This window comes from Sceloporus undulatus, chromosome 2 (genome assembly GCF_019175285.1).
Source record: "Sceloporus undulatus isolate JIND9_A2432 ecotype Alabama chromosome 2, SceUnd_v1.1, whole genome shotgun sequence".
Classification (NCBI taxonomy): Eukaryota; Metazoa; Chordata; class Lepidosauria; order Squamata; family Phrynosomatidae; genus Sceloporus; species Sceloporus undulatus.
In genome coordinates, this window is record NC_056523.1 from 229,810,597 (window position 1) to 229,822,632 (window position 12,036).

General features: G+C 40.4%; 1 protein-coding gene across 1 annotated transcript in view; it reads left to right on the top strand.

Moving 5' to 3' along the window:
* LOC121922863 (single-stranded DNA cytosine deaminase) overlaps window positions 1-12,036 on the top strand; it is a 13,842-nt gene extending 1,806 nt beyond the window's left edge. Inside the window, exons 2-5 of the mRNA XM_042452757.1 lie at window positions 3,435-3,582; window positions 8,300-8,570; window positions 9,621-9,736; window positions 11,713-12,036. Of these exons, the coding sequence (XP_042308691.1) occupies window positions 3,435-3,582; window positions 8,300-8,570; window positions 9,621-9,736; window positions 11,713-11,766 (589 nt within the window). The 3' untranslated portion in view covers window positions 11,767-12,036. The remainder of the gene's footprint in view (window positions 1-3,434; window positions 3,583-8,299; window positions 8,571-9,620; window positions 9,737-11,712) is intronic.

Below are 12,036 nucleotides of genomic sequence, written 5' to 3' on the forward strand. Positions count from 1 at the left end.
CAATCTGAACAGGATAAATACATTCAAAACTAACACAAGTCATGGTTCCTTCACCTGATTGGTCTTACATTATTGGTCTCTGCCTTCTGTTTCTCTTGCGATTATGTGTTTGTTCTTAGACACAGACTCTTCCACTAAGGATTTAAACATAGGAAACAATGGCCCCATACAGATAGGCCAAAACAAAGCTGCTTTGAGTCACTTTGGAGGTATGCTGTTTAAATGATGCATGTGTCCTAAGAGTGCTGAAGCCGTGCCAAAGCCACAATCCAGTCCTAAGGACTGGAGCTTCCGGACTCTTAGGACGCATCCATCATTTAAACAGCATACCTCCAAAGTGACTCAAAGCAGCTTTATTTTGGCCTGTCCATATGGGGCCAATATGAATCATAAAGCATCTTGACCCACACAGTCTGAGGGTTTTCTCAAATAAATGAGAATCGTAGGATTGTCACCTTCCAATGTTTTTTTTTTTAACTAAACAAAAGTGAGACAGGTGCCTTAAGGTAGTCTATCCACAGCAATGTCAAAAAAACAGCCTCTCACTTTTGCTTTACTGAGGCAAAAAATGCATGCCATTTGAGGTTTCACCTCACCCCACATTCACACCCACCATCCAGTTTCTGGTTTCACCACATGGACATTTTTACTTCAATAAAGTTGAAAATGATCTTTGACTCTTCTGACAAACATTAGCGAAGTACAATGGTTTTCTGGATATGTCATTTCCCAAAGATCTTGCTATTCCTTTCCTTTTGGAGTAGCATTCAACCCTCTCTTTTCCTGAAACATGAAAAGTCAGGGAACAGTCAAACCAGAGCTAAGCATCCATTTATTTCACGATAGAGGTAAATATGGGCATAAATCTTCCTCTTTGAACACAACAGGGACTGTAACAGTGCTTAACCTGGGCTGGAGCATGCTCCTAGTTTCCTTTCTCCTGAGTCAGTGGTCTACCGCTATCAAGATCACATGTTTTAAGGTGGACTCAGGCATGTCATTGTTTTTCAGTTTAGTCTACTTTATGGAGCTGTCATGAAATTAAAAATAACAAACAAAAATAAGCCATGGTCCATGTTGCTTCTCATTCACTCTTCCCATGCATGAATGTCCCTACAACAACACCTGAACTGAGAATATCTTAACAAAATGCAGGCTTGTGCCTACCATAATCATATTTTTTCCCTCCTGTATGAGTTTTAACCTTTGCCTGATGAAGAAGCCAGTGGAGCTTCAAAAGCTTGCAACATGTGTGTGAATTTGGGTTGGCCAATAAATGCATCACTGTTTTGTGGACTTTGGATATTATTGTACTTCCCATGCTACAGTTTGTTTTTTAGGTGATACCGGATACGCTTCTTTCTCTTTCTCTCTCCATTCTTCTTTGCTTTCGCAGCTCAAAAGCAGAGCTTAAAAACGTTTCCCCTTTGGAATACCTGTCCCATAACTCCTCGGACTTTATCACAGATGAGGAATTTCTCTTAATTTTGAATGAAAAGAAAGTGGGGCCAGAACACATTTACGTGAATTCGCTAGTTCAGCGAATTTATGTGAATGTGAATTGCGTTCGAACTGGCTTCCCATTGCCCCAAAATAGCTTGCCATTGCCCGAAATTGCGTGTGATCACCTCTCATGCAATAACATGAAGCCCCATGATTGCATTCGGACTGACTTCCCATTGCCCGAAATTGCGTGTGGTAGTCTATCACACAATAACGTTAAACCCCATGATTGCGTTCGGATTGCCATTGGATTATACTTCCAATTTCCCTTGTCTGATAACGTCCCTCATCTCCCAGCCAGCTTAGCCACTGGCAAAGGTGACTGGGTATCCTGGGCACTGTAATACAGTAATGACTTACCAAGCCCTACTCAAATGAAAAACTGCTATTACAATTTGTCCTCTGTTTCCAGCATGAATTCAAAATAGCTGGCTAAGACTTAACTGAAAGTTCACCAGAAGAGAGAGGTGATGATGGGCTGTGATTATTTTTAACCCATGCACTCCTGTTTTGCATTGCCTTTGGGGGTGGTGAAAGTTTTGCTTTAGTGAGCACTGTCATTTACAGCCCAACGGTTGTTCACACTCCAGCTTTACACATGCCAACACATGAAAGAAGGTTTCTTGTATCCCATCCACATCTTTCAGGTTTTTCCACACTTTAAGTAAGTCAAGCGAAAATGGTTTTTTTAAATCTATTTTTTTATTATTTAAGTCTTGCCCATTGTCATTAGATTTAAAAGAGAGAAAAAATTCAAAGCTATTTCTCAACTTCTTCAGATGTTCTAACCCAGACTTCTCCCATTCAGTCACAGTTATGTATGTATGTATGCATGTATGTATGTATTTAAATATTTATATCCTATCCTATATCAGAGCATCTCAGGGCAGTCTACAATACAATCAGTTTAGAACAACGAGTAACAATAATAATAATTGTAAAAGACTAAAAAATATGTTACATCATTTTCCACTTAAAACCAGGACATCTGAAACCAGTTAAAACAATGTATAATCATACCAATCATAGCACATGTGCAAATTGGATAAGAGCAATTCGGTCTCAAAGATGTCTACTAAAAGGCCATATTTTGACTTGGTGCTGGAATGACACCAGCAATCTATTTTGCATCCTTTTTTAAAAAAAATGATTTGACTCTGCTTTTCATCTTCTGTCCTGGATTGAGTGAGTACAGAATAGGATGGCCTTTATGCTAGTGTAGCAGCGGCATTTCCCACCCTCCTCCAGTTTTACAATTAGTGCACAAGATTCAGAACTCTTTTTCTAGGGAGCCCTAGTGGCGCGGAGGTTTAAATCCCAGTCCTGCAGCCATAACGTTGTGACTTCGATCCCAGAGGGCTCCAAGGTTGACTCAGTCTTCCATCCTTTTGTAGGTCGGTAAAATGAGTTCCTAGCTTTTGGGAGGCAATTGGCTTACAGATTGTAAACCACTTAGAGAGTCCTGAGTTCACTATGAAGCAGTATAGAAATGCAAATGCTATTTTTATTGCTATTTTAAGTGTAACGAAATAGTATCTTCACGATCTGTTAAGCATGCTTAACCTTATTTGGGGGCAATGATCTCATTTTACCCTCACATAGCTACAGTTATGGACCTCCAGTCAAGCCAATGCCATTTTGCGCTAGGTGACACTTTACCATTCACCACCCTCTGTGCCCACTGTGAAATGTGATATGGCAAGCAGCCTTCATCTTCATTTACCCCTTCTATGTTTTTATTTCTCATATAAAATACCCTTTTGCTCCATTAGAAAATGGATGCCACTTCAGCATTTTGTTCTCTCCAGAGCAGAAGTACTAAAGTTCCCCTTCTCTGTTCAACTCACAACTGTTCTGTACCTTCTATGACCTAGTCACCTTAGCCCTCGAGTATCTGCCATTAACTCTTTTGACGTCTTTGTCTTCTGCAGTCTCCTTATGAAACAAAAGAAATTCCTGTACCACTTCAAGAACTTGCGATGGGCCAAAGGTCGTCATGAAACATACCTTTGCTATGTGGTGAAAAGGCAGAACAGTGCCACATCTTGCTCCCTTGATTTTGGATATCTGCGAAATAAGGTACAAAACTAGATTGAATGAATTTGCAAACATTCTTTTAAGAATCCTGTTGCTATTTGCTTTCAACTTATGACATAGCTGTGTTAGTCTGGAAATTCAGTATGCAAAGAGCTCTTGTAGCACCTTTGAGACTAACTGAGAGACGTTGATAATATGAGCTTTTGTAGACTTGAGCCTACTTCTTTACTACTTGTAGAACATGCATATGAAGAAGTAGGCTCAAGTCTATGAAAGCTTGTGCTACACAACGTCTTTCTTTGAGTTAGTCTCAAAGGTGCCACAAGATCCCCTTGCATTCAAATTGATATGGAGGTTTTTTTTGACAAAGTTTATTCAGAGAAGGTTTACAATTGCCTTCCTCTGAGGATGAGAGAGTGTGACTTGCCCAAGGTCAGAAACAGAACATGTTATAGATAATTGCTTCATAAACCTACAATGTGTTATAGATTATGGATATCATAAAGCAGCATGGAGGTGTCACACAGAACTTTTGATGAAACAGGATAGACCCCATAGTAATCACATATGTTGTGCATTGACATTTAATCATGTCACAAATAATATACAACAGTCTATAAAGAAACATTGGCATTTGATTGACACTGTTTCAGGATGCAAACAAAAAGCAATGATTTCATATAAAATATCCAGAAATATTAAAGACATGGGGCAGACAATAGAAAATCCAATAGCATTGTGTCTGGGGCAAATATGCCCACAGGACATTACCCATGTAGCCACTGTGTATACTGTAAATACACAACCATACACAAACCAAGGATTTAACAATTTTGGAGACCAAAAATGGTATAAGTTGTCCCATTTCAGTACTTGTAAAAGCACTGTTGTAATCTATGCAATCCAATGTAAATACAAGAAAATATATGTGGGAAGAACATTGTGGAGACAACAAGCAGATTGGATCCTTGGCAACAGCTAATGGGAGCGTGCCACAAAAAGAGCCTGCTTTTCGCAGGTTCTTTTTACTCTGGAGGGATGCCGCACAGTTTGGCTTCTGCGGTGTCCTTCCGGAGTTAAAACGGGAGCCCCCAGTCCACCGTTTTTGGGCGGTCTGTCAAGCCCCATAGTGTCCTGCAGGAGATATAGTGCTTGGTGACTAGTGGAGTCACAGTTAACCAGAAGGGTTAAAAGAAACAAAAGATTAATAAAGGTTCTGAGAGACTTAGAAGATTATCGTACTGGGGTAAAAACGTTCCCCAGTGCGTTCTAATGGGGGCGTGCACGGAGCATGAAGGGAACCTGATGGGGACCAGAACGCTAGTTTACTGCATGGCAGAACGCCGCCACCGCCGCTGAGCGTTCCCATCGGGTTCCCATTGGGTTCCAGGGGACGCCATTTCTGGGGATGGTTTCAAAGCGTGCCCAGAAATGGCGTCCCCGGAACCCAATGAGAACCCGATGGGAACGCTCGGCAGTGGTGGCGGCATTCTGCCGTGCAGTAAACTAGCGTTCTGGGCCCCATTGGGTTCCCATCACGCTCCATGCGCACCTCCGTTAGAACGCACTGGGGAACGTTTTATCCCCAGTGTGATAATCTTCTTAGATTGTAAGGGGACACATATAAAGTTATAAGGAAACAGTTATAAAAACAAGATAAGGAAATTGTCAAACATATTAAAAAGGAGTGAAATATTTTGAGAGATTTTAGCAATTCCATGTTGTCATCTTCACAAATATTGAGATCTACCAAACAAAGAATAGTAAAACATCTGTCTAGTTTGAGAAATAAAAGAATAGGGGCACCTCTGGTTAATCACTTTGACCAAAAGAAACATGCAGCAACTGACACAAACCTTTGGGTACTGGAGGTGGTAAATACAATGAGAACTGTTTAAAGAAGAAAGAGGTAGAGCGGATTTTGAAACTTAAAACTTTAGTACAAGGGGTTTGAATGAAGATTTGGAAATACAATGTCTTATATAGAAATTTGGAATAAATGGCTAAAAATTTCAATATTGCACCAGCTAGACAGAACAATTAACCTATGGACAGATTGCATCATGTATCTTTGCATTGGTTCTCTTCAATCATATTACGTCAAAAATCCATAAATATGAACCCATTGGTAGTCTTAGTCCCTTCCTTCTAATATTCAGACAGTTCACTTTGTTGAGAGTGCAGACTGCAACTTCAGAAATCTCTAATAGGTATGTATATGATTATGTGGATAATAAATGCTATTTGATTTTTAAGAAATTATGTTTTTAGAAATGATTTATGTGTTGTCCTGATACCACAACAAAAATACATGTACTTTTATTTATTTTATAATTAGCCTCTGAAGAAGGCCTATTTATGGCAAGGCTGAAATGAGTTGGACGTTTTAAGATAATAAAGTTGTGGACCATCAACAGCATGTGGGACCTCATTGCTGAGGTCAACCAGCGGGTTTCCATGGCTAAGCAGAGAATTAAAATCCTGGCCTCCCAGAGTCCTAGTCCAATGCTCAAACCACTACACCATGCTGGCTCTCATTTTTAGAATTACAAATCCTAAAATCATCAACGGGTTTGAGACTTTGGGGAGTTGTAGCCCAAAAAACTAGCTTTCCCAAGCAGTGGACAAAACTTTCTGCCTGTATACAGACTTGTCAATTTGTCAATATAAGTACAGTAGGCCCCTCACAGAGTCAACTATACATATGGTTTTAACCTTTAAAGCCTTACATGGCTTAGGTCCTGACTTCTTGCAGGAGTGCCTTCTCCCATACCTTCCTCCCTGCACTCTTCGTTCCGCTGGGAAGAATCTGCTTCAACCAAAGAGGACTTTCAGCAGTGACCCAGCGCTCCTTTTCAGCAGCTGCTCCTAGACTCTGGAACGATCTGCCGGAGGAGAACCATCAGATTACCACCTTGGAAACCTTTAAGAAGGCTATTAAGATGGATCTCTTCCAGCAGGCCTTTCCATACTAGAACATTCTTGTTGACCTGCCTCTCCCTCTCCCCTCTTTTTCTCCCATTATCCTCTATCTTTATCTTTTACTCTACCTGGACTCCGCTTGAAAAATGTTTTATTTCATTTTAATTTTTATTGTACACTAATATTTTTAAAACCTTTTCTTCTTGGTTTAATCTCTTTTTTGTGTTTAATTATGTTTTTATGACGGGGGGGAGGGATAGGGATCTTGGAATTTTTAATGCATTTCTCCTTTAACTTGTACCTTGTTTTACTGTTGTAATGCGCTTGGATTCCTTGAGATTAAGCGGAATACAAATAATAATAATAATAATAATAATAATAATTTTTAAATTCAAAAAGTAAACCTTGATTCTGCCATTTTATATAAGGGAATTCATTTTACTGTGTCATTGCATTTAATGGGACTTGCACAACCATAGATTTTGGTATCCATGGTGTGTGTGTGTCCTGGAACCAAACCGCAGAGGATACCAGGAGCCCACTGTATGAAGTTTTACCATTTTACTACGTACAATTGGCCCACCATATCCACTGACTCTTTATCCACTGATACAGCGGTTTGAAAATATTTTTTAAAAATATACATTCCAAAAAGCAAACCTTGATTTTACCATTTTATGTAAAGGTCTCCATTTTACTATGCCATTGTATATAATGAGACTTGAGCATCCACAGATTTTGGTATCCACGGGCGGTCCGGGAATCAAACCTTAGCAGATATCAAAGGGCCATTGTGACTGAGTCTACATCAGTAATTCCCAAAGTGGGTTGTACTGTTGCCCCTTGTGGATGATAGAAAGATACAGGGGAGTGCTGAGGGGGAGTGAGGGAAAAGGGGACAGCAGGGGGACCTTCATTCAAAATATTGGCATGCAAGAAAGACAAGGGGACCCAGCACTCTTTAGGATCTTGGTGGGGATGCAGAACTAGAACATATAGCAGGGAGAAGTGGCAGCAAAAAAAGGCCTTTCATATTTGGGACCCTGCTTAAGCTCTGTGAGCTTTGCCAGGACTCTATCTAAATGCCAAATCAAACTATCATTTTCATTAACATAGCTATGTATTTCTCTCTAAAACTAACATATTGTCTACATCCATAAACTACATTATGTACACATTTCTGTTTTTATGAATGGCCCACACCCAAAAATATGGGAATTTTTTGAGCTACCTATTCAATCTACTTAAAACAAAAAGCTTTCCAACTCTCAAATAGAGGGCATTCCTCATAATAAGGGTCACCTGGAAATCCTAGTAATGCCAGAAGTAGGTGATCTCCCAATAAGTGGGCCTGTTTTGTTACATCCTGTTCCATTGTTACCCAGCCCTAATAAAGTGACCACACTCTTGAAACTCTCCATTCCAGCAGGATAGCACAATGTGGAAATCAAAACCATACAGCTAATTTAAGATCTGAACTGTAAATTGAAGAAATTTGTGCCATACTCCATTTGAACAAATATACCCACCCATCATCATCATCATCATCATCATCATCATCATCATCATCATCATCATCATCATGTGGAGATGTGGCATTCAAACACTGAAGTTCTTCACATGTAGCTTGAAATGGTACTTATATAAATCAATAGCTCTAGCAATTGTATGTGGTATGATGAACTCACTCTTGCAAGTGTTGAACCTCCAGGCCTATCTTACACTCTCTTATGCCTTTTCTTCTTCTAATTATATGAATTCACCCTGTCCCCTACCTCTCACTTCCCAACAGCTGTATTTCAGTTTTACTCTCAATTTTTCTGTGTCCCGGTTTCAGTCCGGTTGCCATGTTGAAGTTCTCTTCCTGCGATACATTTCTACCTGGGATCTGGACCCAAGACACTGCTATCGGATCACCTGGTTCACTTCCTGGAGCCCTTGTTATGACTGTGCCCGGCATGTGGCTGACTTCTTGTGTGCATATCCTAACCTAACGCTGCGCATTTTTGCTGCCCGGTTGTATTTCTGCGAGGAACGCAATGCTGAGCCTGAAGGGCTACGGCGTCTCCACCGGGCAGGAGCTCAGATTGCCATCATGACCTACAAAGGTGAGACAAAACAAAGGATTATTAGGAGATGAAAGTCAGGTAGGAAATGAGAAAGAGACAGGAATGTACAGTCAGATGAAGAAATGTGCAGCCCATATGTTGAAGCTTTGGGGGTGCTTACCTATCATACAAATGTAATACTTGACTTCATAGTAAATTTTCCCTCTCCCATACAGAGTCTTGGGAGTGGCCAAAGTGTGGTCCATGAATAGGGTTCCCATATTCCAGTCGCTCATATCTGGGCATCTAATTATGCAAATTATTATAATTATGCATATTATTAATTTGCTTTCTGCTTATGCATAGTCAGTATGTTTATTGAATAGCCCAAGGGCCATTTCAAAATACTCAAAACATAGTAATACAAGCAATGACACACACACATATATAAAATGTTAATATAGTGCACTAAGTACAATATACCACAATACAATATAGATACGCATGAATAGCCTAAACATCCACAGCTTATTTACAGACTATACAAATCTAAATAAAAATATACAATATATACTGAAAGATATACAAATGAACAGGTAAGGATCAAAATGTTAAAACAATCAAACAGTAATGTGTAAGATAATTACCATGAGAAGTAAATGTAAAAGTAAAGCTTATGCAAATTCAACACTTTAATCATTGTACTTTTTCTACTATTATGTTTCAATCTCAGTACGAGTACCAAGCTAACAAGCAGGAGGGTGAATCTGTTCTGGGGTTTAGGCTGAACTTTAAAAGAGTGGAACCTATTCTGGGGATAGGGTCTTGTACTTGGGATAGCTCTTTTTAGTTTAGACTGGGGTGGATTCATTGCCACACTGGCCTGGGAGCCACTCCACCACCACTGGCTCTATGAGGGGAAAGATGCCTATGAGGGGGAAGATGCCTCTCCCAGTGAACATTGAGCACCATTATTGATAACACCTCTTCCTCCAGAATTCACAGCTTGGAGCAAGTATGATAGCAGAACGAGACAGATGCAACTTTAGTGTGCTGACATGCTGTAACAGATCAAACCAGATTTGAATCTTCTGGTCCCTCTCCTGACAGATTACTTTTACTGCTGGAGTACCTTCGTTGAGAACCGCAAGACAACCTTCAAGGCTTGGGAAGGGCTTCACGAGAATTCGGTGCGTCTTGCTAGAAAGCTGCGCCGTATCCTTTTGGTGAGGAGGTGTTTCTGCCTTTCTCTTGCCCATCTTCTCCCTCCTCCCTTTTATTTCTCTCCTGGGATTCTCTGTCTACTCTCGATGAATGTGTCAGAATCACTGCCATTCTCCAGTTGGCTTTTCTGCTCCAGCTTCTCCCTTTTTGTACCTTTATTTCTCATTCTTCATTTTTCTTCCCTCTGCCTGTTCTCTTCACTCAGTCTCCTGAGTACCATTTTACTGCATTCCTGTGTTCTTGCTGGGTTTATTCTTCCATCTTATTTTTCTTTTCTTGTTGTCCTCTTTCTTCTTCGCAGAATTGGTAGCAGTCCCAAAGGGCATCTTTCTGGGATGCTTTACTTTTGTATTCCTGCATGGCAGAGGGCTTGGTCTATATTGCCCTTTGGGACTTTAGTCTACCCCACCTGACCCAAGGCTGTCTATTCCACTGTTCAGCAGCTCTTACAGTAAAGAAGTGCTTCTTAATGTTTACGTGAAATCTCTTTTCTTGTAATGTGAATTACAAGAATTCACATTAAAAAACAGAGGTTCCCAACCTGTGCTCTGAGGAGCTGTTATAGATAACTCTCAATTTAATAATAAAAACACGGGAACTCTTAGGAACCTGGGGCCTTCTCTCACAAAGCCACAGGTCCGGTGACGAAATTAGGAAATCAGCTGAGGACCCAGAATGCTGAAAATCCATAAGTTTATTTTCCAGTTGTCGACAAAGGAAACATGATCTTAGTGGAATCCATGTTCCAAAACCCCCGAGACCCTGAACATGACAAAATGGCCTAATTTTATAGTCAATTACACAAAGGAGCTTCTTCATCACATCTTATTGGCTGATTACAGTTTAAACATAGAGAATTCTTACAATCAGGAAAGAGATATATGCATACATTAAAACTGCATTTCTGACTCCGTACCCCTCCCTCAGGCATTAAGTAGTCTTCCTTTTAACCTTCAACAGATGCCTCTCCTTATCTAAGTTGTGTATGTTATGTCTGTTCGCTAGTGCTCGCTGGTGCCAGCTTTCTCCCAGGTCAAAATGCACTCTCTGTTCCTTTGCTCTAGTTTTCAGGCCTCACTTTAAAAACTATTTCTCTTACTGAGCAGGGTGACTCCATCTTTCTATAGCTTTCTATTATAACATGAAAATTCTCCTACTTCAGAGCCTTTAGGGCTCCGTGTGCACTTCCTAGGTGCTCTGTGGCTGCTCCAGGAAAATGAAAGAAATAAAAATTGAACAAAATTAGAATAAGAAACAAAAAGTACCACCATTAACTTGTAAGGCATAGGGTAGGCCTCTTAGGGGCTCCACCATAAACCTGATTCTAAAAAGGGCTCAGCGAGTCAAAAAGGAATCCCTGGATAGAGCACCAGAAAGCAAGCTTGCTCCATCTGCTCTACATGACATCCCTGCAGATATTTAAAGATGCCTATCATGTCACTTCTCACAGCCTTTTCTTCTCCAAGTTAAACAAACCCAAGTCAAAAGTTCCTCTTCATCAGGCTTGGTTTCCAAACCTTTGATTGCTATTGTTGCTTTGTTCCAGATTGTCAATATCCTTCTTGAACTGTACTACCCAGAACTGGAAACAGAATTCTAGGTGATGTCTGACCAAAGCAGAACAGAGCAGCATGTATACTTCCCTTGATCAGGACACTACACTCCTGTTGATGCAGCCCAGAACTGCACTGGCTTTTTTTGGCTGCCACATCACATTGCTGCCACATCCTTAACTTGTTGTATACTGCAACCCCTAGATCCACTTCACATGTATTGCTTTCAAGCCAGGTGTCACTCAGTCTGTATTTGTACATTTCATTGTTCCTGCCTTGAAGTTGTACCTTACTTTTATCCCTATTGAAATTCAAGTTGTTTTGTTCATTTTGAAATTAATTTAGGTAATTCTTAGGATTTCCCCTCTCCCCTGCTGAAACAATTTCTTGCTGGAAATCTGATAAGCCATTTTCTTCTTTCACAGCCACTTTACGAAGTTGATGATCTGCGAGATGCCTTCCGGATGCTTGGACTTTAAGATGCTGAGATGGTGGGTGACATGGGGAAAAGTGTCCAGTCTCCAGTCAGCAATGGTCAGGGCTCTTTGTCCCACTTTTTCCTTTGTGACTTCTGTGAGTGTTGGCATTCTGAGCAAATTTGTCTTTCTGGGGACGAAAATGAGAAAGACTCTCTGAGATTATGTGCATTTTTTTGCATACAAGGGCTTGTGTCCTGCTCCTTTTTGGAGGAAAGTAAAGTCAGTGAAATCATGGGATCCTCTTGATACCTGTTAGTGAGGGCAGCTAGA